This window comes from Haliotis rubra, unplaced genomic scaffold (genome assembly GCF_003918875.1).
Source record: "Haliotis rubra isolate DU_JTF1 unplaced genomic scaffold, ASM391887v1 Scf3, whole genome shotgun sequence".
Lineage (NCBI taxonomy): Eukaryota > Metazoa > Mollusca > Gastropoda > Lepetellida > Haliotidae > Haliotis > Haliotis rubra.
This window is the reverse complement of record NW_025766968.1, coordinates 7,553,637-7,580,460: the sequence shown is the minus strand read 5'-3', so window position 1 is coordinate 7,580,460 and position 26,824 is coordinate 7,553,637. Positions and strand designations below refer to the sequence as shown.

The window sequence follows — 26,824 nt, the reverse complement described above, 5'->3', positions numbered from 1 at the left end:
ATTCCCTGTGCTCCTAGCTTTTATGGTAAACATCCATAACCTGCATGACTTCACAGGCTTTCCTTCCACAAGCTGACATAACAACTTTTACTGGAATACTATTCGGAGTGGTTACTTCTTTAAGTAACCTTTAACACCTCTTATTCAAAGTGGTGTTAAACACGACTCACTCACTTATTATATAGAGTTTGCTTATGCCAATAAGATTAATTACACACTACCAGGGCACAAGTTAGAATATCAGAAATATTTTAAAGTTTTTAAAAAAAATTAAATGTGACATAAAAATTTGACATAGGATAAAATAGCTGATCTCAGTGTTTCAAAGTTATTTCGATAGTTAATAGTGAGTCAACCACTCAAGTGTGGCGAAGTCCATTTTGCGGAAACATTGTCAACAGAGATGTCCTCTGAGCAAAAGGAAAGACATTCATCTTAGGCATCCAAAGAAAAGAAATTTGTTGGGCAGTTGTAGAACATCTCTCTAAAATAGACCAGCCACGGCAACACCCGATGCCCTGGTGATTACGATATTTCATTTTTCTGACATTTTTTCTCGCCACTCAATCAGTTATGATTAAACCGGAGTCCAAACCAAAAAATGATTGAAACCTCGTCTTACATGCCTTTTTTCTTTTGCTGGGTCAAATCGTCAGTAACAGGCGAGAGACAATTTAAAATCAAATCTATCATGAATATTTCTTGAAGAATCTTTGGCAGGCCGTGAAAGCTTCAATCCAGTTTTGAAAGTCGCATCGTCCAAATTGATGAAGATTCCAAGGCCAGAATTTTATGGAGTTTTTGAGGGACCAAGGAATTGATTTATATGAAGTGGTTTCCTTTTTTATGATTCATGGAGTTTTGAGAAGGATATTGTCTTTTTGTCAGAAGCCATTGATTCCTACTTCATATGGCTGTGCTTACATTTGGATGATCTTTACAGATTGAAGACGTGTAAATAAAAAATCACTACCTTCTCCATCATTTGAGATTTTCAGTTTTTGGGACTGTTTAACAAAATTGAATATGTTTGTTTCTGAAAAACAGTGATTTCTAACCAGAAGTCTGCTGTATTGAATTTTCTAGTTTCATTTGTGTTGAATTAATATTATATTTCAACAAAGTAGTAAATATTAGTATCTTGAAAAATTTATTAGCTGGGGCAACTGAAAACAGGCATGAAAGAATTGTTTTGAGTGTCGTTGTAAATGAAATGATGTGAAACGTATAAAACTGTTTTTCTTTTGTAATTCACAAAAATTGCAAAATAATAGGGAAAGGGTTATGATTCACAATTCATATATTGATGTCACATGTTCATATGGAATAACAACTTCAGTGTAACGCTGTCTAATAACTGACATTCAATATGCAATCAACAAGAACTCCAATCAGTTGAATTAGGAGAAGAAGTTACTGGAAAATCCAATAATTTCTAAATGAAATTGATGAACCAGTACCAAAAAAATATTACATGTTGAAATTTGATTATGTCCTAATGGTGCTGTGTACATCTGTGAGAGAGTTGTGACCAGTCAAGACCCATACGAAGGGTGATGAATCCCTCAACTGACCCCAACTGACCGACATTCTCCAGCGGCTGTCGGAAAATATAAATTTACTAATTTGACAGATCGCCAGGAAGCCTAATGTCAAAAAGCAAAATGGTTACAACCAGAGCACTAATTAATACGCTTGTGCTTCTAAAGACCTATTGGTCAATGTCAACTTCACGTCACAGAAGGAAAGATATTGACAAGTGGCTATTTCATTTATTTCATTACTAGTGTAGAGATATCATATGTCAGGAATTATTTAGGAACCTTTTTCTGAGACCTGTTTTCTTGTATTTATTTTTTTATTAAACATTGTTTCAAATTCCATAGTTTTTAATATCTGTGTTAATGTTGGGTTAACCAGAGGAGTGAGTTTCACTTGAATTAGCGAAGTGGTTGGCATTTGCAGGTGAGCTTGCATAAATGGATTTTTCTTTCATCTCAAATGAAACTGTGAACAAACTTTATATTGAGAAACTTTACTCTTCCCAAAATCCCTTGTTTACTTTTTAGTGCAATATGGTATCTCCCAGTTGACAAGGGGATTGAAATTACTGTTCATCTTTATTCATTAAACATCAGTTCGTCTCTTTAATGTTTGGTCCTATTGTCAAAGGCAGGTTTTCCAGTGAGTGTTGATTGCCGACGTTGGTGAAGTGTATCAACCCAGCGAGACTAGTCACCACACACACTGCAATTATCCAAGGAGATCAATTTCAAACCACAATGCTCCCACTGCATGGAACATCATGTTTCTATGCCAGAACCCGAGTCACTTGTTCCGACTGTCTTCCAACTCATCTCGCCAACAACAAAATGCAACTTGGCGCAAGAATTAGATCACAACTGATCACAGGAGGGTATGAGTTTTGCGGCAATCAGTTCGACTCACGAGCTCCAATGCAACCGTTTTTGTCAACGAGCGACTGAACAAATTCTCATCCCAGCCACTTATACCAAAAACCACAAGAGCAGAAAGCGTGGCTTGACTTGCGTTATGTCTGCGGTTTTGCCGATTTATTTCTCACTTGGCATCACTGTCTGGTCCTGCAGTGCCACGGAGTAGCCTATTGTTACAAGGCAGCCCTGTTAAATCACATTTAATTTCCTGTGTTCAGGCTCTTTTGATCAGTTCATGAGACCTCTTATGTCAAAAATAATTTTTTTTTGTGTCCGCCTCGCATGTGTGTCAATTTAGCTATACAATAAGAGATTAGCTTATGCATGAAGATACCCAATGTCATGAGAGTGCGTGATCCCATTTGAATCTGTCATGGCAGCCATTATTTGAGGTGCTCCTGACAGTTGATGTTAGATATCACGCTCTTTTTCCACAATTGCTCTAAAGCCATGCTGTTCCTCTTTGGTCGAGCTAAAGCAAACATGAGACGGTGAGGGCAATCTAACTGCTGCTCTATATAAACGTTGTTCATTTCACGAATTGACCGCGAAGGCAAGACATCTAATCAAGGGGAGTCCACTCCATAGTTTGCGGGGAATTATGTTTTTTTGCGTTTATCAATATCTGGAAAAAGGAAATGTCATTTCAGTCATATGAGGATAACACAAGCCCTTTTCAAATATCCCGCAAAGCAATTTATCGAAGCCTTTTCGGGCACTGAGTCACAACCCTGTATTTTACTCTCTGTCGTCGGTTTCACCTTATGTCAATGGGATCTCATGAAAAAGATGAAATTGATTGCAAGCTTTATGTAACCAATGCTTTGTGTTGGAAGAGACCCACATTTGTAGGAATTTCAGTAAATATTTAGACAAATTTTTATTGCAAGTTGCACTGCTTCATAAATAGGGTCTATTCACCTCTGTCATGTTGGGAACCTTTTATGTCAATTGAATTTCACCCCCATATCTTTGCAGCTCATCAGTGGTGTTGAGAAAGAGAACTGATTTAAAACTTTCACTGATCACAAGTTCCATTCATCCACCCCTCATATCATACAGCAGAATTCAAATTAAAAACAATTTTGATATTGTAATATCTGCAAATTTAATTTATTGGGTGCTTAGGCCATAGATGAAAAGATTTTAATCTCCCTGGGCAAACTTACCCCTCTTTGGCGAGTCTTTTCTAGATTCTTAACAGCTCTCGTAAAATCTTGTGCTCCTTAAAGTGCAAACTACTAAATTTATTCTTTAAGATTTTCATGAAAATAATAAAGATTTTAATGGAAATCTAGACTAATTGGATATCATATTCAAAGGAACTTTATGTTGCAGGCATTTGCATATAAGGTTTACTGTTAATGATGATAGTCATAAACAGGAAAATCTGACACTGAGTCATTGCTGATGAAGCTGAGGGTTATGTTATCTTATTTCTAACTCTCAACATATATGGACAAATCGTTAAAGTTTTTCCATGTTTCTCTCTCAACCTGATATATATTTTCTCATTCGGATAAGCTGATGCTGGTCTGTACTGGCATGTTATTGTGTGTTGATGTATTCATTTGTATTATATGCCAAAGGTTGTACATTTTGACATTGAAAATGATTCTACTTTGTTAAAATCTTATACTAAACTCACTCACTCACTCACTCACTCACTCACTCACTCACTCACTCACTCACTCACTCACTCACTCACTCACTCACTCACTCACTCACTGATCAAGCTGACTCACAAGGATATAACTACAAGACTCTTATACCAAACTAACTCACTCTCTCACTCCCACATCAAGCTGACTAATTTCCCATATGTGTACCATGTTTCAAGCTCATTTCTGGTGTCCTCCGCAATGATATTGCTGGAATATTGCTAAGAGCTGCATAAAACCAAACTCACTCACTTACCAACCCACCTACTCGCTCGCCCACTCACTCACTGTTGATACCTGCACTCTATGGCAAATATGTACCGGTGAAGGTGAGGGGTGTTGAGGTACAACATGCGAAGCATCTCCTCCCCCACCAGTTTACTGCCCACCGTACCATTACGGTATATTGATAATATGGCTTTGAGTTTGATAAAACTACACTCCCTCACTCCAGGTCAGAGTGACATATCTGCATCATTGCTTAAATTTATCTCCCTCAGTCCATCAGATAAAAGCACCGTCATTCTGAACAAAACTTATTAACACTTCATGGACATTTAAGCTTAGCATAAACAAAGTGATTATTTATTAATTTTAATTAATTATCCTAAAGAGTAATAAGTGTGCTGATGAAACTCTTCTACATTTTTTTCAATTTATTAGATGGGATACCAACTGCTACTGTTTCATATTCAGGTTTCAGCATCGCAGGAAGTTTTGACGATGGAGTGAATCTTCTGTTTTAGGAGTCTCAAAACCCTAGACATAATTCAAAGTTACACAAAGCCTTTAGTCTCCACTTTCTGCAGGACAGATGTTGAAAAAGTGAGATCTGATTTACTGGTATGTATCAAATACGATTCCACAGCAAGATGACATCGGTGGCAAGGTTTATAGAAAATAGTTACAATGTCATTTCGGACATGAAACAAGTTTACGTTCCAGCTATCTCTATCCTATACCTCTTCCATAGAGAATATAATCTTCAATTACTGAATCTTGTTGGTTCTTTATTTCCTCCCTTTAAAGATAATGATTTATTACCATAGATGTCATAAGGACGTAATTTCCTTTGAGAATAAAACTCATTTAGATTATATTTTTTTCAAAACTAAGACGACTGAAATTAACACTTAATCCTGTGAAATTTCCTGCTAAGCTCTCTCTATTATTACACGAAATATGATTTTGGAAAAAAATCTTGATATTGCTAACAGTGAACAATAAAATTTCAACATATGGCGTGATAAAACTTTATCTCTGTCACTGACTAAATCTCAGGCAGCCATTTTGAATTTTAAAATTTCCAGATTTCAACAATGTCATAAAAAACCACTTGAATATCCCACAATTCTTTGTTTTCACACCGATAGCCATGACGCGCTGAGATGATTGGGAACACAATGAGCTTGTGTTATATGGCAAATCCTTCGTGGGCAAATTTGAAGAGATACAGTCACAGGCAGAGAGTTTTTAACATTATTGCGATGGCTAATCCAAGGCTTAGTTTGCCGAGAATTTAGAGTCTCATAGGGACGTTGAATGCTCATTCAGATTTGTGAAGTGCAGTAATCTTGCGTTTAGTTTTGAAAATTTAGCACCACAAGGAATCGGCCAACGGCTATCAAGAAACGTGGAGTGGCGAATCTCCAGTCTAATGAATCCCGCATTGTAATCGTGGCTTGTCACCGATGATGTACCATTATTACCCAACGGTAGGGAAGAGCTCTTCACAGATTTTGCACCTCATTAGCTAGAGCAACATGATTTGAGAGGACTTGGTATCCAATGGACAATTGCGGGCCACGATGAACCATTATTACTGTTAGCCATAGTGTAAAGACATGCTTGAAACACAGGAAAACAGCCTATTATTGCTAATAAGTTGTCATGAGAGTAGCAGGAGTTGACAGCTTCCTACACACAAAACATTCCATTATAACTATTATCTGCTGTTAGGGAAGTAGCATTTTGTTTTTGCTGTCATTAGTTGTCAGTTAAGTGAAATGGATACATTATCCGCTTTTCAAAATCATATACCGTTCATGATTTATTTGAAAGGATTATGGATTAATAAGGAAAAAGGCATATTTTTGTTAATATGTGAAATCACAACTTTATTTCCGTAATGAAAAGTTGACAGAATTTCTGTAAAAAGAAATAATTCAACAATATTCGTTACTTGTTTAATGTAGATATATGTCTGTATAGATATATATCTCTGATGATCTGTTACTCGTGTACTTCAAAATCATTTTACTTAAATCCTAACATGTAATGTACTAGGTAGTTTGGAGAAATTCTTTGTTTTTCTGGAATGGAAAAAATGAACACATACATCTATGTAAGCAGAAGTGAGTGAGTAAGTATGATTTTATGCCACTTTTAGCAATATTCCAGCAGCATCATAAATGGGCTTCACACATTGTACCCATGGAGGGAATTGAACCTGGGTCCTATATGTGATGAGCAAGCGCTTTAACCATTAGGCTACCCATCGCCCTTGCGGAAACCTAATGGATTCAAAGTTAACTGAAACTCAACGGAAACTTGTTGGAGTGTGGGTAACGGAAACCTTGCGGAAACCCTTCGAAAGTGGGTAATTGTAAGTTTCCGTTATTGCAGAAACTCAATGTAAAAGAACGGAAACCTTACTGGATTCTAGGTGGAAACTTAAGTTTCAGTCCACTTTCCACCAGGTTTCCGCATTGCGGAAACAAAGTTATTTTTGCTGTGATGTAGGTACAATTATGTGTCATTTAAAGAATATGAAAGTGATTATCTCCAGGTTGTGTTATTCCAGTTATTAGGTCAGTGTATGTTTAAAGAGGGCCAGTGGTTAAAGTGTTGGCTCATTTTGCATTAGACCCAGGTTCAATTCTCAACATGGTTGCAGTGTGTGTGAAGCCCTGGTAGTTTTGGTTCCTGCTGTGATATTGCTGGAAAATTTCTGAAAACAGTGTGAGACTCACTTGCTTATCAGCTGAGTCTGAAATGCTCTACAACATAGTGGCCCTACCCTGTTTAGCAATAAACCCCTGTCTGATGATGCTTACACTCATGCATACATATAAATGAAAGCCTATCATTGTGTCAATTTGGAAAGCTGTTCATCTGAAAATATTCACTGGAAATGATTCATCTGGATTTAGATGATTTCACTGTTGCACTAGTGAGTAGCCTAGTGGTTAAAGCGTTCACTCGTCATGACAAAATTCCATGTTCGATTCCCCACATGGGTACAATGTGTGAAGCCCATCTCTGGTGTCCCCCACCATCAAATTGCTGGAATATTGCTAAAAGCGGAGTAAAACACTGTACAGATTTGCATCTGATATGATCTGGGATATAAGCCAGGTTTTACTGTATCATGTCTCTAGGTTTGTAAGCACCAAACATGGATTTCTATGAAGTGGTGAACATCAAAGACCCACTTTCCTCTCATATTTGTCTTCATGTGAGTGAAATATTCTCTTCAGGCACCATATAACCATGTGCACTCACTCATTACATAACACTGCCTTGTGCAAGGGTATCAGAGTTTAATGACAGGGAAATCACACCATGGCTGTCAGCTCATATATGTTTCTAAGTGCAAAAACATCCAGTTTGTGTCAGTACTGGCTCAGCACTACTTTCTCAGGCTTTGATTAAGGTTGTTTTGAAAAGAAATAACACTGTTCATGTACTGATCTATGGACAGATTTTTTTGTGCTCTCAAATCAGTGTCAATGAATGAGAGTTTGGTTTAATTTTCTGTTAACTTGAACATTTTTTAGTCATTGAACTTTCTTGAAAATGCTTTACAGGTGAAAATGCAAAAAAGAAGCAAATGAAACATTACACTTTTAATATCTCCACTGGTTGCAGGGGGGCACAGTCATCTTAATCTCGGAAATTTACTTTTCAGTTGCATATTTTGTTGCTTCAGAAACCTACAATTTGGGGTTTGAATCCCAACTTTACCCTCATGATGCGTTCCAATTATCAAAGTTGTATATTGTTCACCAAAGTTGTAAATGTCTGTAAACTGCTTTAGATTTTTGCACCTACGTCAAAATGACATGCTCTCTCTCTCTCTCTCTCTCTCTCTCTCTCTCTCTCTCTCTCTCTCTCTCTCTCTCTCTCTCTCTCTCTCTCTCTCTCTCTCTCTCTCTCTCTCTCTCTCTCTCTCTCTCTCTCTCTCTCTCTCTCTCTCTCTCATAAAAGAATCAAAAAGAATATATAAATACAAAAAAACATACACATACTCAGATTCATCTACTTAGTACTTTATGTATTTGTGTATGTCTATATACAGCCATTAGTTCTTATCACATTCATCCTCATACTAATCTGCACATACAAATACATATACTGTACAATATGAAACAGATCTAGTTATGAGGCTTTGAACATGAACTGTACTAATCATCACAATAAAATCTGTCTGCTATTTTAACAATATAGGTCATGAGACTTCACATTATTGACTGATTTATACATTTCTAATATTCCTGACATTCTGAACTGGACCATATTAAGAAAATATCTTTACAAAAAAATATGGAAATGGCCAAAATGAACTCCACAGAGTGGAGAATTATGAATGTGCCTCAATACTCCCCACACCATTGCCGCCATTACGAGCATTGCCCACATTATTCACCCTGCCTCTAGGCTTTACCAGTTTGGAAAATGCCTTTAGCAGGTTTTAGATTAACAATTATGATTCAATTTTTTCTGGGTCCTCTATAAAAATATGGCCACCCAGTGCCAGCTGGCGCTCTATTTTGTGCTTGTATGGATCCGGGGGTGCAAGACTTTCCCTACACATGAGGTCATGTTTTAATTAAATGTGGTGGTTGGTGGATTACCTTTCCCCTACAAAGGTTCATAATGCTGTGATATGGCAAAAGTCAGTTTTTCAATGGGGATGCGTCAAGACAGATTATTGCCGAGCGACACAGAGACTAAAGGTGTCGTTATCAAGGCCAGGGTGCAAAACTTTGGTCGTTTATGCGGCAGCCCTGAGCATTGTGGCTTTGTTCCATTGCTGATTTCCCCGTAGGCCGCAGGAGTTTGATAATTGTGGAGCGGAGATGATTAATCGTAGCCTATCGTGGGGAGCAATCACCACGCTGCCGTGTATTCATCAGCCACCAAGAAATGCCGCCAATATGCAAAATTTCCCGCTTCAATCCCCAATGCATATTGCTTCATAAATTCTCAAATGCCTTATTACATTTAGATGTCAATTTCAACATCATATCTAATCTATTTCAATTTCTCATAAAGACAACTTTAATGAGTATACAGACGGATATACTGGAAGTGTATTTTACGCCTTTATCATGCAATCTGATTCAGGTTTTCACTTCAGTGTTCATTTACCTCCTTTTTGTTTGTTATTTATCTGTTTTTGAAAACAAACAGTTTGAAGTACAAGAGTTATTTTTGTAGATAAGAGTGAGTGAGTATGGTTTTACGCCGCTTTTAGCAATATTCTCACAATATCACAGCAGGGGACACCAGAAATGGGCTTCAAACATTGAGCCCATGTGGGGAATCGAACCTGGGTCTTCGGCGTGACGAGCCGGCACTTTAACCACTAGGCTATCCCACCGCCCCTTGCAGATAAGAACCTATACCTACAAAGGAGGTTAATTTGATCAAACGGGGAAAATAAATGCCAATTCTGTTTGTTCAAATTTATTTCAATTTTGATCATACACATTTAGCAAGATCAAATGGACTCAATTTCATTGATATTGCTTTCATAGATATTACTAGATACAGAAAAGGGCCATAATATATTTTATATCCATATTATTACCCATACTCAGAAAACACATCCCTTATCAATGTGACAAATAACTGCTTGTAGCTAGCAATACTTCAGTCAGGCAAAAGATATTAAAATGTCCCTAGCCCAACAAGCTACTGATGTTTTAACTGTTATTTTCTTATGCACACCTTTTACTTTATCAGTACATCCATGAAAACTTAAGAATCAAAGTAATATCTATAATGAATTAAAGTTGTGAGATCCGAGTTGTGAGATCCCCTGAATCTGTTTAAGTGACTGTATCCCTCTGTATAACAGGCATGTTTTCATTGGTTGTTATTCCCGAGTTTAACTATTGACAAGCTATGGATTGTTTTTGCTATTTGACTACCCATATCAAACATTGAAAGGACAATAAATGTTTTCTGTTCTGACAATTCAGCTCTGACATCAGAACTTGCATTCACCATTGTCATATTGGTGGAATATTGCTGAGTGTAAAGTTCATCAACAAACAAAACAATCGTCGGGGTGCAATATGTGAAGCCCATAAATTCCTGGAATATTGCTAAAAGTTGTGAAAAAACATACTCACTCACATTCACTAAACATGAAATATCTCTATCTACATGCAGAATTGGCCTCCAAGTACACAAAAAAGTTCCAGTACACCATACAAAGCATTACAGATCCCCAGTACACCAGATGAAGTTGAAAGTGTGTTTTGGAGTAGCCAAGTGGTTTGAGCATTTGATCATCATGCTGAAGGCTTGAGTTCAATTCCCAACATGGGTACAATGTGTTAAGTCCATTTCTGGTGTCCCCACCTTGGTATTGCTGGAATATTGCTAAAAGAGGTTGAAGGTTTTGGCAGATTAACTGTATTCATATAAAACCACTCGTTCATTTCACAACAGAAAGGATCCAAGTACATCTGATAATGCAGAAGAGATTCCCAAGTATACCTTGCAAGGTGGAAAAGGTCCCAGTGCAGTTTAGACCCTTGAAGATCCGTGTTAGAATTGGTCTTCAGTAACCCATGCTTGTCGTAAGAGGTGAATAATGAGATCGGGTGGTCAGGCTCGCTTACTTGGTTGACACATGTCATTGGTTCCCAATTGCGTAGATCGATGTTCATGCTGTTGATCACTGGATTGTTTGGTCCTGACTTGATTATTTACACACTGCCGCCATATAGTTGGAATATTGCTGAGTGTGGCATTAAACAACAAACTAACCAACCAACCAACCCAGTACACTTTGCTTTGCAGAAAAGATCTCAAGTGCTTTGAGAAGCTAGGTCCCTATCATACACCATCCTTCCTGACATTACATGTTTTCCTAAACTGAACTATGAAAGGATGTTTCCTCTGAAATTATGTATGAAATTACGAGTGGTTTTTAAAACACTATTTTTCTACATATTAAGCCATGTCTAAATATATTGTATCCTTGCAAACAATTTTGGTTTGAAAAAACTGTTTTTCTAATTATTTTTTTAGATTGCAATTGGATTTGCAGTGGGATTTAAACAAAGATGACCAAATTATGACTGGAAAATTTCCCATTGTCTTTTAAATTGCACCATAACTCATTTTCAGACCTTTTTGCATGGTTCATTCCATATTCTCAAATGACATCACACGTAAAGCTGTTAAAGTCATATTTGTCAAGTGCTTCAACCAAGATCACCATTTATGCTTGTCATGTTTCTCTGATAGCTAGGAGACAAAAAGAGTCGATAACCTTTGACATGACCATTACACATTTTATGATTTTTTCCGCCTGGAATGTCAAATGTGTGAACATTCAAATTGCACTTTCTGAGCACAGTCATGAGCAATAGTTGCCTTCACGGGCGCAAAAACTTGTCCAGTTCATTTAACATGTAGCAAGATCTTGTCCTGGTGATAAGATGAAGGGTGAAAAGTTCTGATCTCCAGCCCTGAAATGCTTCTTGGGCCGAAGCGGGTCGATAGGAACATGAGTTTTTACGTTTTCATGTTCGCTGCTTTGGTAATTCCCCACGAGTTGGTTTAACTGTCAGCTCAATAAGCGGCCTGTTTGTCAGAGGTGCATTTAGACATCATGGAATAACTTAATTTCTCTTTGTTACACTTTCTAACTCTGCCTCACTCTCGCGGGATGTCATTTTCTATTTGAATTACATGTCTGTCGAAGATAAAGAAGTAATTTGCTATCGCTAATTTGTAAAAAAATCAATGCTTGAAGGGCAATTACATCCATCAGGGTGCTACAGCCTCAGCCTATGGACCCCACAAGGCTCGAAACACTGGCTCCGGCTTTTACCACCAACGACAACAAGCAAAAATAAACTGACAAATATGCAAGGAGAAGTACACCACTAAGTAAGTTCAGTGAGAGCCTTTTGTGAGGTGAAGAATCCTTACAAGCTTGTAGTTGTCAATGTCACTTGAGAGGTGCGAAATGAACACCCGTTGATTACAGTCAGTGAGGCTATCGATTAACTAAAGAAACAATTTGCTTTTACACATGCAGCTTCTGTTAACAAGAGATGTAGAGAGTACTCATGTGGAAGATTTTGACAGGTGGATGCTCTTATGGGCCTCTGTTCGCTTTAGGTGATTTTCACTCTTTTCTCAATGGGATCCAAATTGACGGACAAATAGAGGTTTTAACAATAGAAAAACAACCTTATTCCCTGTTCACGTCACAAGCACAGAAATGTTTGGATGTCAGACAAAAATCGGCTATTTAGAACAGATTTGTTTCAGTGGTGATTTATTGTCCAAACGATGTCAAGGATGTCTTAAATTCAAAAAGGAGCATCAGCTGTATTGATGGTTTTGTTTGTCAAACAAATCCAGACAAAAGTGAAGATTATTCTCATGTTGGTTTGGTTAAAATGGACAGACTGCAATTTGGGATATGCTGTTTTATTTAAATTGTCCCTGTCTCTTTGAGCGTTTTTGTGGACAGTTTTTAACATGAATTTTATATCTTTGTATTTTGTATGGGACAGCACCCATGACCATAAATTCCATCAATATTGGAAAAATCATAGTTTTGATAGAATCTTTTGATGCAGTTTTATTTTCCTTTTAGAATGTGTGAGACAACCTCGACTACAGAATTTATGACTTGTTTTAAGTCAGCATCAGTCTGATATTCATCACAGCGCTAGGATTGTTTCTGTATAACGTAGATTTCTATCAAGAAATGTGTTTTTAATGCCTTTGCCCCATCAAAGTAGATTCAGTCAATAGCTGGGGACTATAATGTGTATAGAAATGGCCTGATTTAGCACTCAAAAATCCAGAATTGCAGTCGATTCGTAATAATGCTCTATCGGAGAGTTGAAAGTCTTCTCTGATTACCATAAAATCCTTTTCATGTCAGGACCAAGATTTGCAAGGTTCTGATATTCACTGTTGTACATCATTGCACGAGCCCATGTCAAACTTTCTGATTTGGCTGATCGCGGAAGATAATGAAATCTCTAGTCCTTCCTATCTCCAATTTCGGGGGTAATGTCAGCCGAGCAAAAACCAGAATAGCAATTAGCAGAACGGAAGAGGGTAGACAGTGAAGCTTAATCCTACATTGCCTCAAATGGCCCCCCGATTTATTGTTTTGCCATGGAGTGAACATGGTTATGTTACAGGCTTATTCACTGCTGACAGGATGGCCTCATATCAGCAATGACCTATGGTTATTATGGCCTGCCCTGTGGCAGTTATGGTGAAAATTGTCATGAAAGACTACCCCAATATTTCATCCTAGATTTTGTCAATATTGCCACGATTCGATGCCCACCAACATCGGAGGTTTAATTTTGATCCTGTTGGAGTTATTTGATCGGCGCTAGAGGCCGCGAACTCAGCGCCATAATCTATCGAATCGCAATACGAGTCAAGATTGTTGTCATTATGAATGTCAAGGGGTGATCACCAAAGCCATTTCACAAGACCAACTTGCAAATGAAATTTCGACTGACGTTGGCTGAGGCTTTATCCCAGAGAGAATATGCTCTTGATTTTTTGTCATATTCAGAATACAAAATTCCTCAGATGTGTATAGAATCTCATTCCATCTTTGGAAGTAAATGCAGAATTGCACATAGTGATGGCCTTTCCAATTTGTTCCAAATAACCCCATCACCGCCATTGTGTGAGGCGATTGAGTCGACTTCGATTAGTCCCAACTCTGTGTTCGCTCTGCAGGGCCATGAATACTGTGATGTTTATTTCAAAGAATTGGATGAAAGTTTCAATAGAGAAAAATTGATAAAAAAACATGATTTGAAAGCTTTAGTTCTTCCAAGAAGAGAAACCACAGACAAAAACATGTGATAAAGATGGCAAAAGGAAAAGAGGGATAACTTTCAAGTGGGTTAGTTCATATTTTTGCTGAAGGCTAATTGGCTCTCTTGTCATCTTTCTATTAAGCTTTATTAGTTTAGGGGCTTGGCTACGTCCTTGCGTATACTCTTCACGACTTGTCAATATCGTGCTTATCCCCAAGCGGTTGTGTGTCCTTTCCCAGTATTGAAATGGTATTGAACTTTGCAGTCAAAGTCATTTTTAGTGCTTCCAAAGGCATCAAGGCTCTTTGTCTGTGCTCTCTGATGCCATGTTTTCATTTAGCTGCTTTAACCGCAAACAGGAAACGTGACGGCAACCTCACAACTGAGGATTTCAAAATAGATTTTAACTTTTAAGATGGCATATTAAAATTGGCATTTTGTTTGAAGTGTGAATTAGGTTTTGTCCTTCATCAGATACTTACTTTCTTCTGGGCTTGCTCATTTGGCAGAATGGTCAGTGTGAAAGGTTTTCGTAAAAAATGTGCCTTTCCCCTTTGGTATTTTGAATCTAGGTCATTTGGGTACTGAACTGTAACAGAGCTACTAATTTTCTGGATTGACAAGATGATGTAGAATTCATGTTTTGTGGTTCAAATGTTGTTAAAATATGGTATTCGGTGAGAGATACTATTGTTTTCCATGGTGTTATGAATGAACACATCTGACTTTAATTTTTTTTATGATGGCTGCTCAGGGTGTATGATCAAATCAGTTTTCAATAATTAATGTAATTGGAAGATTATTTTTGTAAAAAATGAAACATACAACTTTTTTTGACTCACCAACTTCTAGAATGCTAATCAAACGATTAATCTTGTTTGAATACTCAGCATGGGAAAAAGACTACTTTTCATTTGGAATTCAAGAAAGTAACTGTAGGTATGTTAGATAAATCAGGATATATAACTACTTCAGTTTATAGTTTGATATCAGATAGTTTGTTTTCAAGGAGATTTAAAAAGCAAGTTAATTTGAATATACCTTTTGATTGACCTAAAATGAACTGTTTCATCTCTTTAAAAGTTACTATGCCTAAATAGTTAATTAAGCTGTCCCATGTTTTAACGTCTGAATGAACCTTGACACTTTACATGGAAATATTTTCTGTACAGTGACTGTTCAAAGTTTCATGGCAGATAAGAAACTTAATTCAGTCAATTTTGAAACTTTACTTTTCAGTCAAGTTTGGCTTCCTCAAATGAAGAAGAGAAAACATCTAGTCATAACACCATTGCACAAATGTTATGCAATTTAGCAAAACAGAATGAGTGTTGTGTAAGTTATGATAATGATTTTATCATATGTATCATATCCATATTTAGAGATTCTGAAAATATGTCTTTCTCCTCCATGAGGAACATATTTTAAAAGTACTGAAAGTCCCCATTAGAATCTTCACACCTGAATAAAGGTGCATGATCCTCTTGCATGACCTGTCTATAGTTATATGATCGTCTTGAGTCATCTGTATAAAGGTGCATGATCCTCTCAAGTCACCTGTTTACAGTTACATGATCCTCTTAAGTCACCTGTCTATAGGTATATAATCATCTTGAGTCACCTGTCTATAGTTATATAATCATCTTGAGTCACCTGTCTATAGTTATATGATCGTCTTGAGTCACCTGTATAAAGGTGCATGATCCTCTTAAGTCACCTGTCTATAGTTATATGATCGTCTTGAGTCACCTGTATAAAGGTGCATGATCCTCTTAAGTCACCTGTCTATAGTTATATGATCAAATGCCAAAGTAACTCACACAATTACTCACTTGATCACTCACTCACTTACTCACTCACTCGATCACTGACTCACTCACTCACATATTGGAAAACAATTGCACATAAGTAAATCAAAAGCAGGTATGTGTTTCCACATGACTCAAACCAATGCCAAGAAAGATCAGTGGAAATTGATGGCTCTTTCTCTGTATGATGCCTGTCATCAATAACAGATATTTTATGTTCCAATTGTTTGGTAAAAATAATATTTCTCAACTTCTTTCTTTTTCAGACCTGGATGAAATATTTGTGTGGGGGAACGGAAACAGTGGACAGTGAGTAATATCAGCAAAATAGGGGCTTGAAAAGAAATACCAATTTATTTCTTGGTAGCTTTGATATTATTTAGCCATTGAGAGTTAAAGCATTGACATTTTGTCTGAAAATATAATTAGCATTTCAAAGATCCATACCCATTTGCATATTTTAGATATTGAAAGCTTAATGAAATGTACATGACACGTACATGACAAGGGTTCCTTCTATGTCCTGTATGGTCTATTTTGTTCCTAGTATTAATTTTTTAATCATTTTCTGAGTAATAAGAAATATTATTTCCAGGGATCATTCTTTGATTTATATTAAATGTAGCCAGTCAGTGTTATTTGAACTCTGAGTCTTCGACACTGTAGTTGAATAAAAGTCCTTTTTTTCATTTTGCAATGAGGCATCCAGGTTCTTTTCTGAGTAATAATTAGATTGAAATAAACAAGATGGCAATCAGAACCAAGTCTTTCATCCCTTGTTCCATTAATTACAATTTCAAAAAGCGAATTGCCAATTTCACTTGTTATCATTTTCATCCCATGTATGAGTAATAGCAAAATACAAAAAACTTGTCAATTTCAGTAGATTTGATGTTTTTGACAGGGTCAGACGAGAGGTTGTGACATCTGTCCGCCGATCATCCGACAATATTTTACCCACTTGTCTTTAGCCACAGTGTCATGGGGGATTTGGTCCGTGTCTTTTACGCTTGCAGCAAGGAATTACTAATCTCTTTGTCTGTAGTTGGGGGTAATTTTCCCTCGCACCGCTCCCCAAACCTCGCCACCTCCTACCGTCGTCTTTTTTACATCGGCCAATATTAATGAATTAAATGAACGTCAATATCTTTGTTGGAGGCTAGGGGCTTGCGGTTTTTGGACCATGCCTTTCAGATGCCATGCTTTGATGTTAATTTCCCGAAATCAAAGCTAATATTACCAAATCAAATGACTACATGGTTTTCTCACTGTAATCAACTTTTATTGGCTGTAGGGAAGGGATTGCAATGCTTAACACTTTAAAACATCATTACCAAACTCTCTAATCAGTGTTAGGGATTTCTGAGTAGGTATCTGTCATTACTGTTGTGTATTTGAACAAAGGCATGTCATTATTTCCATATCATTCTCCTTGCTTAAACATATCATAACCAACTCTCAACTGGCATGAATTTCGAAATCGATTAGATCAGTTTCATGAGCAGCATATTATTAACAAAACCAGTCTCTGATGGCTTCTAATCCATTTCACATGGGTGTATCTTGATTGCGGTGATGACAAGGAATGACATTATCCTCTTAGACAGGTGAAAATCAGCATGTTTTGAAGGTGGGCCCAGTTCAATGAAGCTTAAGCCCTGTGTGGAAGCACTGTTATTAAAGGGCATTTATGTGGAGGGGGCAGCTATTACCAGATCCATAGGTTGATGTTTGTGGTTTTTAGTTTTTTGTGTGGTTTTGTTAAGATTTTGTATTTATTTTTTTTATGCTATTGATCATTACTAAATTGATAAAGCTATTAAATAGAATTCCAGAAATCGGTAACACTTTTCAACATTCAGTTCAGAAGTTCAGATTGGGAACAGTATGATTTGATCATTCTCATTTTCTGAACAATGTTTTCATTGTTTAAAGTAAATAGATAACTTTTTTTAAAACCGTGGTTTAATTACCCATATCCAGCTTTTAAGAATATTTTCTACCCTACTCTGATATCCTTGATATAACTGTTGTTATTGCTCATCAATTAGGACTCAAGGATAAAGAGAGTGGTAATACAAGCAAACATGAGCTATCCCCTTTAGACAACATGGTGGTTAAAGGCACTTGTCCCAGTGTCATTTGATACTTGTATGGCTGCCCTGATAATCCCTCCGATGTCCCCGTCCACCACAGCCGGTCCGCCTAACCAGAGGATGGGGAATACTGGTGATGTTTAAACGCTGATTGTACTTCTAGGTGAAACAGCACGTCATCTTGCTGTCAGTAAACTGTTTAGCTCTGTCATATAATATGATACTAGTACTACCTCTGTCCTGACGCAGAAAGACTTAAGATTATTGTTGGCTAAGATTGCTTTGTGGGAAGGAGCCAGGGTCAGAAAGTGATCTTGGCACTATTACTTGACTGCCATTTAGTTTTTTAATTTAAGATATTTTAAGTTATTTTATTTTTTCTGTTAATTGCGTTTTAGGCATAAGTCCAGAGAATAACTGTTCTGTAGGAAGCTTAAGAAATCTAGACTTGCTACAGTATTGTAGACCTGTTTATTTGTTTATTTGTGTTATTGTTTCAGGGTCTGTATTAGTCTGTGACCCAGACCCTAGAGCATAAATTAAAAAACAAGTCCAAATCATGTTTAAAATAATTGGGCAAATCTAGATTTCCACAGTTACAGGAAATTAAGATTTCTCCTGGGCTTCCTTTGGATCTTATTATTATTTTTGTGTAGATATATATCTTTTTAATAAGCCATCTTTATCTCTGGGTCTAAATGTCTGCCTAGGCCTGTGTCAGAGACTGTTCAGTGACTACCTGAAATCTGTGTTAAAGCATTGAAGTTACTATCATTTCAACCCTACACTTTCTTTGTGGAACTGGATGTACATACAGTTTAGCCATGCTGACTCTCGGGCTATCAAATATACCAGTATAAATATGTCAAGGTTTCATGATGACTGAAGTGCCGATATTGGAAATCCAATGTGAAATATACAACAAAATATATATATAAGTCAGATGTAGATAGTGTCAAAGGTAACCCAGGATTGATTGAGTGTTTGGCAAATTATGTCTGTTATATGGATAACAATGCCTTGAAATATAAGATACAGTTCATGTCATAGAGAAGGCTGTGTATGTGTAAACCAAATTCACTCCTTGTATCAGTTGTACCATAAGTCCTCTGGTATGATGGAGAATGTATTGAGAATCTGGGCATCAGGAAATCACTTGTCATGGCTGATGTTTCGGCTCAACTGACTTCATCCCTTGTACGGTGTGAAAATGATGAATAAGGAGGGTTTCTGCAGAGACTATAAAGTAACATTATCTGAGCCACATTACTTGATGGATAGCTCCATAGGGATTTCAGAGTAGAAGAGGAACTCTGCATCCCGGACTGATCTGCATCCTCTGCTGATCTGCATCCTGTGGTGATCTGCATCCCAGACTGATCTGCATCCTGTGCTGGTCTGCATACCAGACTGATATGCATCCCAGACTGATCTGCATCCTTTAGCAATCTGCATCCTGTGGTGATCTGCATCCCAGACTGATCTGCATCCTGGATCAGCAACCTAATGGATCTAGTGGTCAGACTTGGTCATTTGGTTGATTGTGTGTCATCATACCTGGTCAGTGTGGATTGTCTGATCCATATTGACTCCACCACCATGTATGGTATCAAAGATCATCAAACTGGAATTGTGCTTGCTCATTGTATCAGTCATGGATTGTCTGGTCCATATTGACACCACCATATCTGTAACATTGCTGAGATTGTGTGTGTCTTGTCAGTGTGGAGCTTGCTCATGGTATCAGTCACTGGATTGTCTCAGGTCCATATTGACTAGCCACCACCACCATCTGTATCTGTAACATTGCTGAGATTGTGTGTCTTGTCAGTGTGGCGCCTTGCTCATGGTATCAATCACTGGATTGTCTGGTCAATATTGACTAGCCAACACCATGTATCTGTAACATTGCTGAGATTGTGTGTCTTGTCAGTGTGGCTCCTTGCTCATGGTATCAATCACTGGATTGTCTGGTCCATATTGACTAGCCACCACCATGTATCTGTAACATTGCTGAGATTGTGTGTCATCAAACTTGGTGTGGATTGCTGGTATCAATCCTTGCTCATTGACTAGCCAACACCATATCAACATCACTGGATTGTCTGGTCAATATTCACTGGATTGTCTGGTCAATATTGACAGCCACACCATGTATCTGTAACATTGCTGAGTCTTGTCAGTGTGGTGCCTTGTCATCAATCACTGTGCCTTGCTCATGGTATCAATCACTGGATTGTCTGGTCCATATTGACTAGCCAACACCATGTATCTGTAACATTGCTGAGATTGTGTGTCTTCAAACTTGGTCAGTGTGGAGCCTTGCTCATTGTATCAGTCACTGGATTGTCTGGTCCATATTGACTAGCCAACACCATGTATCTGTAACATTGCTGAGATTGTGTGTCTTGTCAGTGTGGCGCCTTGCTCATGGTATCAATCACTGGATTGTCTGGTCCATATTGACTAGCCACCACCATGTATCTGTAACATTGCTGAGCTTGTGTGTCTTGTCAGTGTGGAGCCTTGCTCATGGTATCAATCACTGGATTGTCTGGTCCATATTGACTAGCCAACACCATGTATCTGTAACATTGCTGAGATTGTGTGTCTTGTCAGTGTGGCGTCTTGCTCATGGTATCAATCACTGGATTGTCTGGTCCATATTAACTAGCCACTACCATGTATCTGTAACATTGCTGAGATTGTGTGTCATCAAACTTGGTTAATGTGGTGCCTTGCTCATTGTATCAATCACTGCATGGGTTGAGTCCCATCTGGGATTTGAGCTCATGTTTTGGAGTGACCTAGAGGTTGCTTACCCAGAGTTTCATAAAATGTGCAGCTAGGTAGCAGTGATCAGCAGTACTGCAGACAAACCAAGGTGTATGCAGGTTTACCTGCAATGTGAAACAATACCCATCCAGGCAGGAACAATGGAGCATATTTTGACACATGTATACAATGTTATGTAATTAAACTAAATTAAACAGTCTACTTTGGGCTTTTGGGTCACCTCATTGCTAGCATGATAAATGATGACGAACTTTCATCAAGAACAATCAGAATGACACCTGATGTATAAATGACAAAGCATTGTTCATTTTTCATACTTGTTTAATACATTGGGTTCTAACTCAAAACATAGGATATACAACCTGCTCATGAAGTCGACAAATTGTTTATTCTTTAGTCAAAAATATGTCTGCTTTAGGAGTTTGAGTTCTGATCTGTGATTGAAGAAACTATACCTTAACATACAGGTGTAGTCTGTCCCTGAACCACATTTGGTTCGCTACAGCCTAGCCCTCCTTGCAATGATAAAGTCCTAAATGAAGCAAGTCTAGATTTCCCCGTGTCTTGAATCTCCCAACTCACTGGGGCTCCTTTTCAATTGGGTTTATTTGTTACTGTCACAATTATATATATTCAGGGACTAAGCGTTAGTCTAATACAGGTGCACTGCAGACCATGTTTGGTGTGCCAGGATGCTGGTGAAATGGTGCAAGTTGGTGCATCTTCTTTCCACTTGCATGATGCACACCACATGCTTGTAAGCTATCATGTTTCAAGTTTAACAAGGTTAAACTTGAGAGGGCAAGTTTCAGGTGATCCATTGCAGCTTAATACTGTCGCTAGTGTTGAGAGGAAGGAAAATTAGCAAGAACATGAGATATTACAGCCATTCCGCTTGTATGATTACCTCGTCTATTTCATGTCACATTTCCTGAGGACCTGCGATCAATTGCAACTTTGTCACCACTGAGTGTCATATCAGCTTTATTGATGTTTACTGCAAGAGCCAAGCAGTTATCTGATCACCACTTTGCTATCAATCCGATTTTTGGATACAGGCTTACTCGAACACTGCAAGCCCCAATTGTCGTTTAGCCTTGTAATCCACCGAGATTACAAGATATGGATTTCTCACTTTATCTTTGCTCTCAGTCTCTTAGTCAATTTCGTGGAAATCGACAAGGTGTCAGGGGCTGATGGGAGATTCATTAGCCATATGTAAACAGGCATTAAGACATAACGGGATTGTCCCTGCACACCTCGTGTGATCGATGCTAGATCAAAAACATAACGCTGTTTCTATTATCCGCGACCGAGGAAGATCATCCGTTTTTCTTCCCACATTTGAACATTTGCAATACTCTGTGCTCTCAAGGTCTCGGTCATGGTCTGCCCTCAATCAAGAATCTGATGGCTTTTGGCCACGGAGGTTGTGACGGGTTAACTGTGTAATAAGAAGATGTCAGAAAGAGGGTCTTGGAAATATTGCCTTCTGTAGAAACGGCAATTAAGCGGCCATGGTCTTTGTGATTACTCGGGTGTTCGAGACCTGATCTATGACCTCAAGAAGGCAGCCAGTACCTCCCTATCGAACTTTCCTCCCCCCTGAATGAGAGTAGATTAGATTCTCAATTACAACACACTATGATCGCTACTTTATTTTCTAACAATGCAGCCATGGCTCTGGTTTGTGGCCTGTGAGCCCTCCACTGGTGGCTGTAGCTATAAAAGTGACCTGATGTATCTCAACCAACCCTAGCCAGGACTTGTGCAAATTACTCCCACAGAACACAGATTAATTAGGGGAAAATGAGGCCGGACACACGGCCCCCAGGTGCACGTTATAATCTAATAACGCAGTGACATACCCAAGATAAAAAATCCCCGCCTTGCCTTCTGCCACTTGGCGGTGCTCCCAGTTCAACTAGGGAACAGCAAATTGACATGTGGGGCTCTCTGTTCAATCATGCTGAATTAACGTAATAGATTTCCTGGCCCCTGAAAGTGGGTAGAAGCCACTGCTTGTCTATCCTGTGTTACTCACCCCCATCCCCAGAGGTGAGTCGAGGTGACGTGACGTGGTCGCGCTTCACTTAACCAGGATTACATTTAAGGTCAGGTGGGAAGCAAAGACCAGGACTTTTTTTCAAATGGCGGGAAAAATTTGCTCTGGGAAGCCCAATCTGGTCCCTTGGGTCCGATTTATTTCTTTACGGGCAGCTCTAATCCTTCCGTCAGCCATTTTTACATGATTATTTTCGACCACTATCCCTACATTTGAGAGACTTGTAATTTAACTTGAATGTTTGCGCAGAGGAAAGTGTCTTGTTCAATAATGGTCTTGAATGCGAGCCTAATCAAGTGGAAAAGATACCGACAGTCGTAAAACAGACAACTATTTGGCATACACAGCTTCTAGAGCTAAATTTATTTCTGCATTTGTAGATGAGCAAGTGGCAAAAGAGAGTCATAAGATTAGGTTTAAGTGGGTGTAATGATTTGGAAAGGAAATGTGTGACGTGGTGAATTTGATAGGAAAATGGAGACATCAGAAAAACAGTCCTGTTTCCAAACTAGCCAAATTGACTTAAGTGGCAGAAGCCAGCGATCGGTGAAATTACGATCACACTTTTTTCTTCTTTCATTCCAGGAGAAAGAAAGAGGGTGACACATTGTCAGGGAACGTTGTCGAAATGTCCTTGTAGAAAGTAACACCAGCTTGAAATCTTTGTAAAAAAGGGTTCAGACTGACGACATGGAGGTTCCAGTCCTTATTAATCATAAATGCCTGCTCTTATCCTAACCAAGTCATTCAATTTGTTCTGAAGCTATACTTGTATTAGGGCGTATAGTTTTTATTATTGGACAGGTTAGGTCTCCATGAAGGAGAGCTTCACAGCTCCAAGTTGGTATTGAAAACTTTGGCCCTGAGTCGATAGACTGTCCTGTATGTATAGAAACCTTCAAACTTTGACTTTATGAAATAATTTAGATGAGATGGAAATGCTTTGTCGCAGTCTTGACAGTAATATAAGAGACAGCTAATTGAGAGTTAACACATTGACAAGTCATGACCCCCGTGTGGATTGTGGGTTAGAATAGGCCCCAGTAGTAATCTTTGATGGTTGTAAGGGGTGGCTAAATGGGTCTGTTGGTCAGGCTCATTGACTTGGTTGATTATACGTCATTGGATAGTCCTTCCTAATGTCCCCAATATCTACTTCCTTAATATTTGTAAGGGGCTGAGAGGTGATAATGGATGTTGATTTTAGGATGGCTGACTTAGAGGTGGTCTTATTCTGATCTATACTCATTCTCTCAGCCACTGGCTGGATGCTGAATTGATACTCTAGCTGATCAGGCATGACAGCTGATCTGATAGTGCAGGTGAGACTGATAGTGCAGGTGATCCAGTGTTGCAGTGGTGCAACTGCTGATCAGATTCTGCAGTTCATGAGATATTACTACTTGTGTTAATCCACAGTTCATCAGATATTACTACTTGTGTTATTCCACAGCTGATCAGATATTACTACTGGTCTGATTCCACAGTTGATCAGATATTACTACTGGTCTGATTCCACAGTTGATCAGATATTACTACTGGTCTGATTGCACAGTTGATCAGATATTACTACTGATCCGATTCTGCAGCTCATCTGATGTTACTGCTGATCTGATTCCACAGTTGATCAGATATTACCACTGGTGTGATCCACAGTTGATCAGATATTACCACTGATGTGATTCCACAGCTGATCAGATATTACCACTGGTCAGATTCTGCAGCTGATAGCATACCACTGCTGTTTTGATGCTGCATCTGATAGCATACCACTGCTGTTTTGATGCTGCAGCTGATAGCATACCACTGCTGTTTTGATGCTACAGCTGATAGCATACCACTGCTGTTTTGATGCTACAGCTGATAGCATACCACTGCTGTTTTGATGCTACAGCTGATAGCATACCACTGCTGTTTTGATGCTACAGCTGATAGCATACCACTGCTGTTTTGATGCTACAGCTGATAGCATACCACTGCTGTTTTGATGCTGCAGCTGATAGCATACCACTGCTGTTTTGATGCTGCAGCTGATAGCATACCACTGCTGTTTTCATGCTACAGCTGATAACATACCACTGCTGTTTTGATGCTGCATCTGATAGCATACCACTGCTGTTTTGATGCTGCATCTGATAGCATACCACTGCTGTTTTGATGCTACAGCTGATAGCATACCACTGCTGTTTTCATGCTGCAGCTGATGAGAGTTTGCAGCCGGCCAGATACCACTGCTGATCTCATGCTGCAGCTGATGAGAGTTTGCAGCCGGCCAGATACTACTGCTGATCAAATGCCACAGATATGATACTACAGATACTGCAGCTGATCAGATGCCACAGATATGATACTACAGATACTGCAGCTGATCAGATGCCACAGATATGATACTACAGATACTGCAGCTGATCAGATGCCACAGATATGATACTACAGATACTGCAGCTGATCAGATGCCACAGATATGATACTACAGATACTGCAGCTGATCAGATTTGCAGCTAATATAATACTGCAGCTGATCAATTAAGATACTGGGTTTGAATACAGATTCACTCGTGTTATGTTTCTAGATTTGTCGGTATGGTGCAACGGGATGGCCATGCCCATGCTCATGGGCTTCACCAAGGTGGTAAATGTCTTAGACTTACATACCGTCTTTCGCTGCGACCCCATGTATAAGATGACCCCCTTCTTCAAGCATATTTCGTCTACCTCATCTATAAAGTGATGTAGAATGAAGCACTTCACAGGCATTTATAGAATCCATAAATTTGCAATAAAAACACATTTGCCTTTCATTGTTGTTTTCTATGTTGGTTTGTCAAGTGTATAACTCCTGTGTTGACACGGTGCAATAGCAAATCATTAACCGTTATTAAAGGTTCATTGATAACAACATATTAACCTTGTTTATTCCTCCTACATCTAACTGATACGAAGTACATAGAGGATATTATATGATTGCCCATGTGGGCAACTTAGTATGATATGGAAACGAATATAATGTTCTGTTTTTAACCGAAGTTGTCAAATTGAGGAAAATAAACCCAAGTCTACTTTCAAGCATAGGCTGGCTACCTGCCTTCGCCACATGTAGAAGGCAACATCATAGAACAAACGTGTAGTCATAGCATTGTTCATGACGTCACGTCACCATGACAAAGTGATATTTTGCCCAAGGGCATTGTATGAAAAATATGAACCCCGAGATTTTTGCCCTCATAGGTAATAATATGGAATATTGTTCAAGGTGGTATTGAACCCACATCACTCCTGTTTAACCTTGCTGTGTTAAAGATTAAGTGATTACACAGGCTGTTTATCCCTACTCGGTCCTGACTGCAGATATTCAGCTGACCACTGATTGATGAGGCTGACGTTTCTTGTTGTAACTCCTGACCAGATGTGTATGGTCAGTGGTTGGGTGACCAGCAATAGAAGTTAGTGTTACGTAGTGACTCACAGTTGGTCAGACAGGTCGACATGTCCATACTGGCATACACAACCCACAAATAATAATCCAGTGCCCTTCTATACAATCGCATTACACATGGCTATTACGTTCTTTGATCTTGTCTTGGGTGCAAGTATTTCCCCAAAAGTCTTCCCATGGATGGTGTTCACAAGCAATGATTGGGATCAAAACATGTCTATCAGGTTCCCAATGGGTCGACATGCCACATGATCTTGTTAGATTGGGACACCAGTTATCCCCCTTTTATCTCCGCTGACCTTGAATCTGTTGCCCTTTTGTCTGGCAGGCCATCCATCACCTCCCTGACCATTCTTTCGTCTGGTGGTCCTGCCTCTCAGCATTAACTTTCCAGATGATAACTCCGACCCGTATTGATGGATTCAGAAGAAATCCTGATAATTGACTGTTC

At 38.6% G+C, this 26,824-nt stretch overlaps 1 protein-coding gene across 1 annotated transcript in view; it reads left to right on the top strand.

The window, feature by feature from the left end:
- Positions 1–26,824, top strand: part of LOC124282489 — a 207,789-nt gene that overhangs the window by 47,363 nt on the left and 133,602 nt on the right. The window contains exon 3 of the mRNA XM_046718497.1: positions 16,247–16,289. Within this exon, the coding sequence (XP_046574453.1) occupies positions 16,247–16,289 (43 nt within the window). The remainder of the gene's footprint in view (positions 1–16,246; positions 16,290–26,824) is intronic.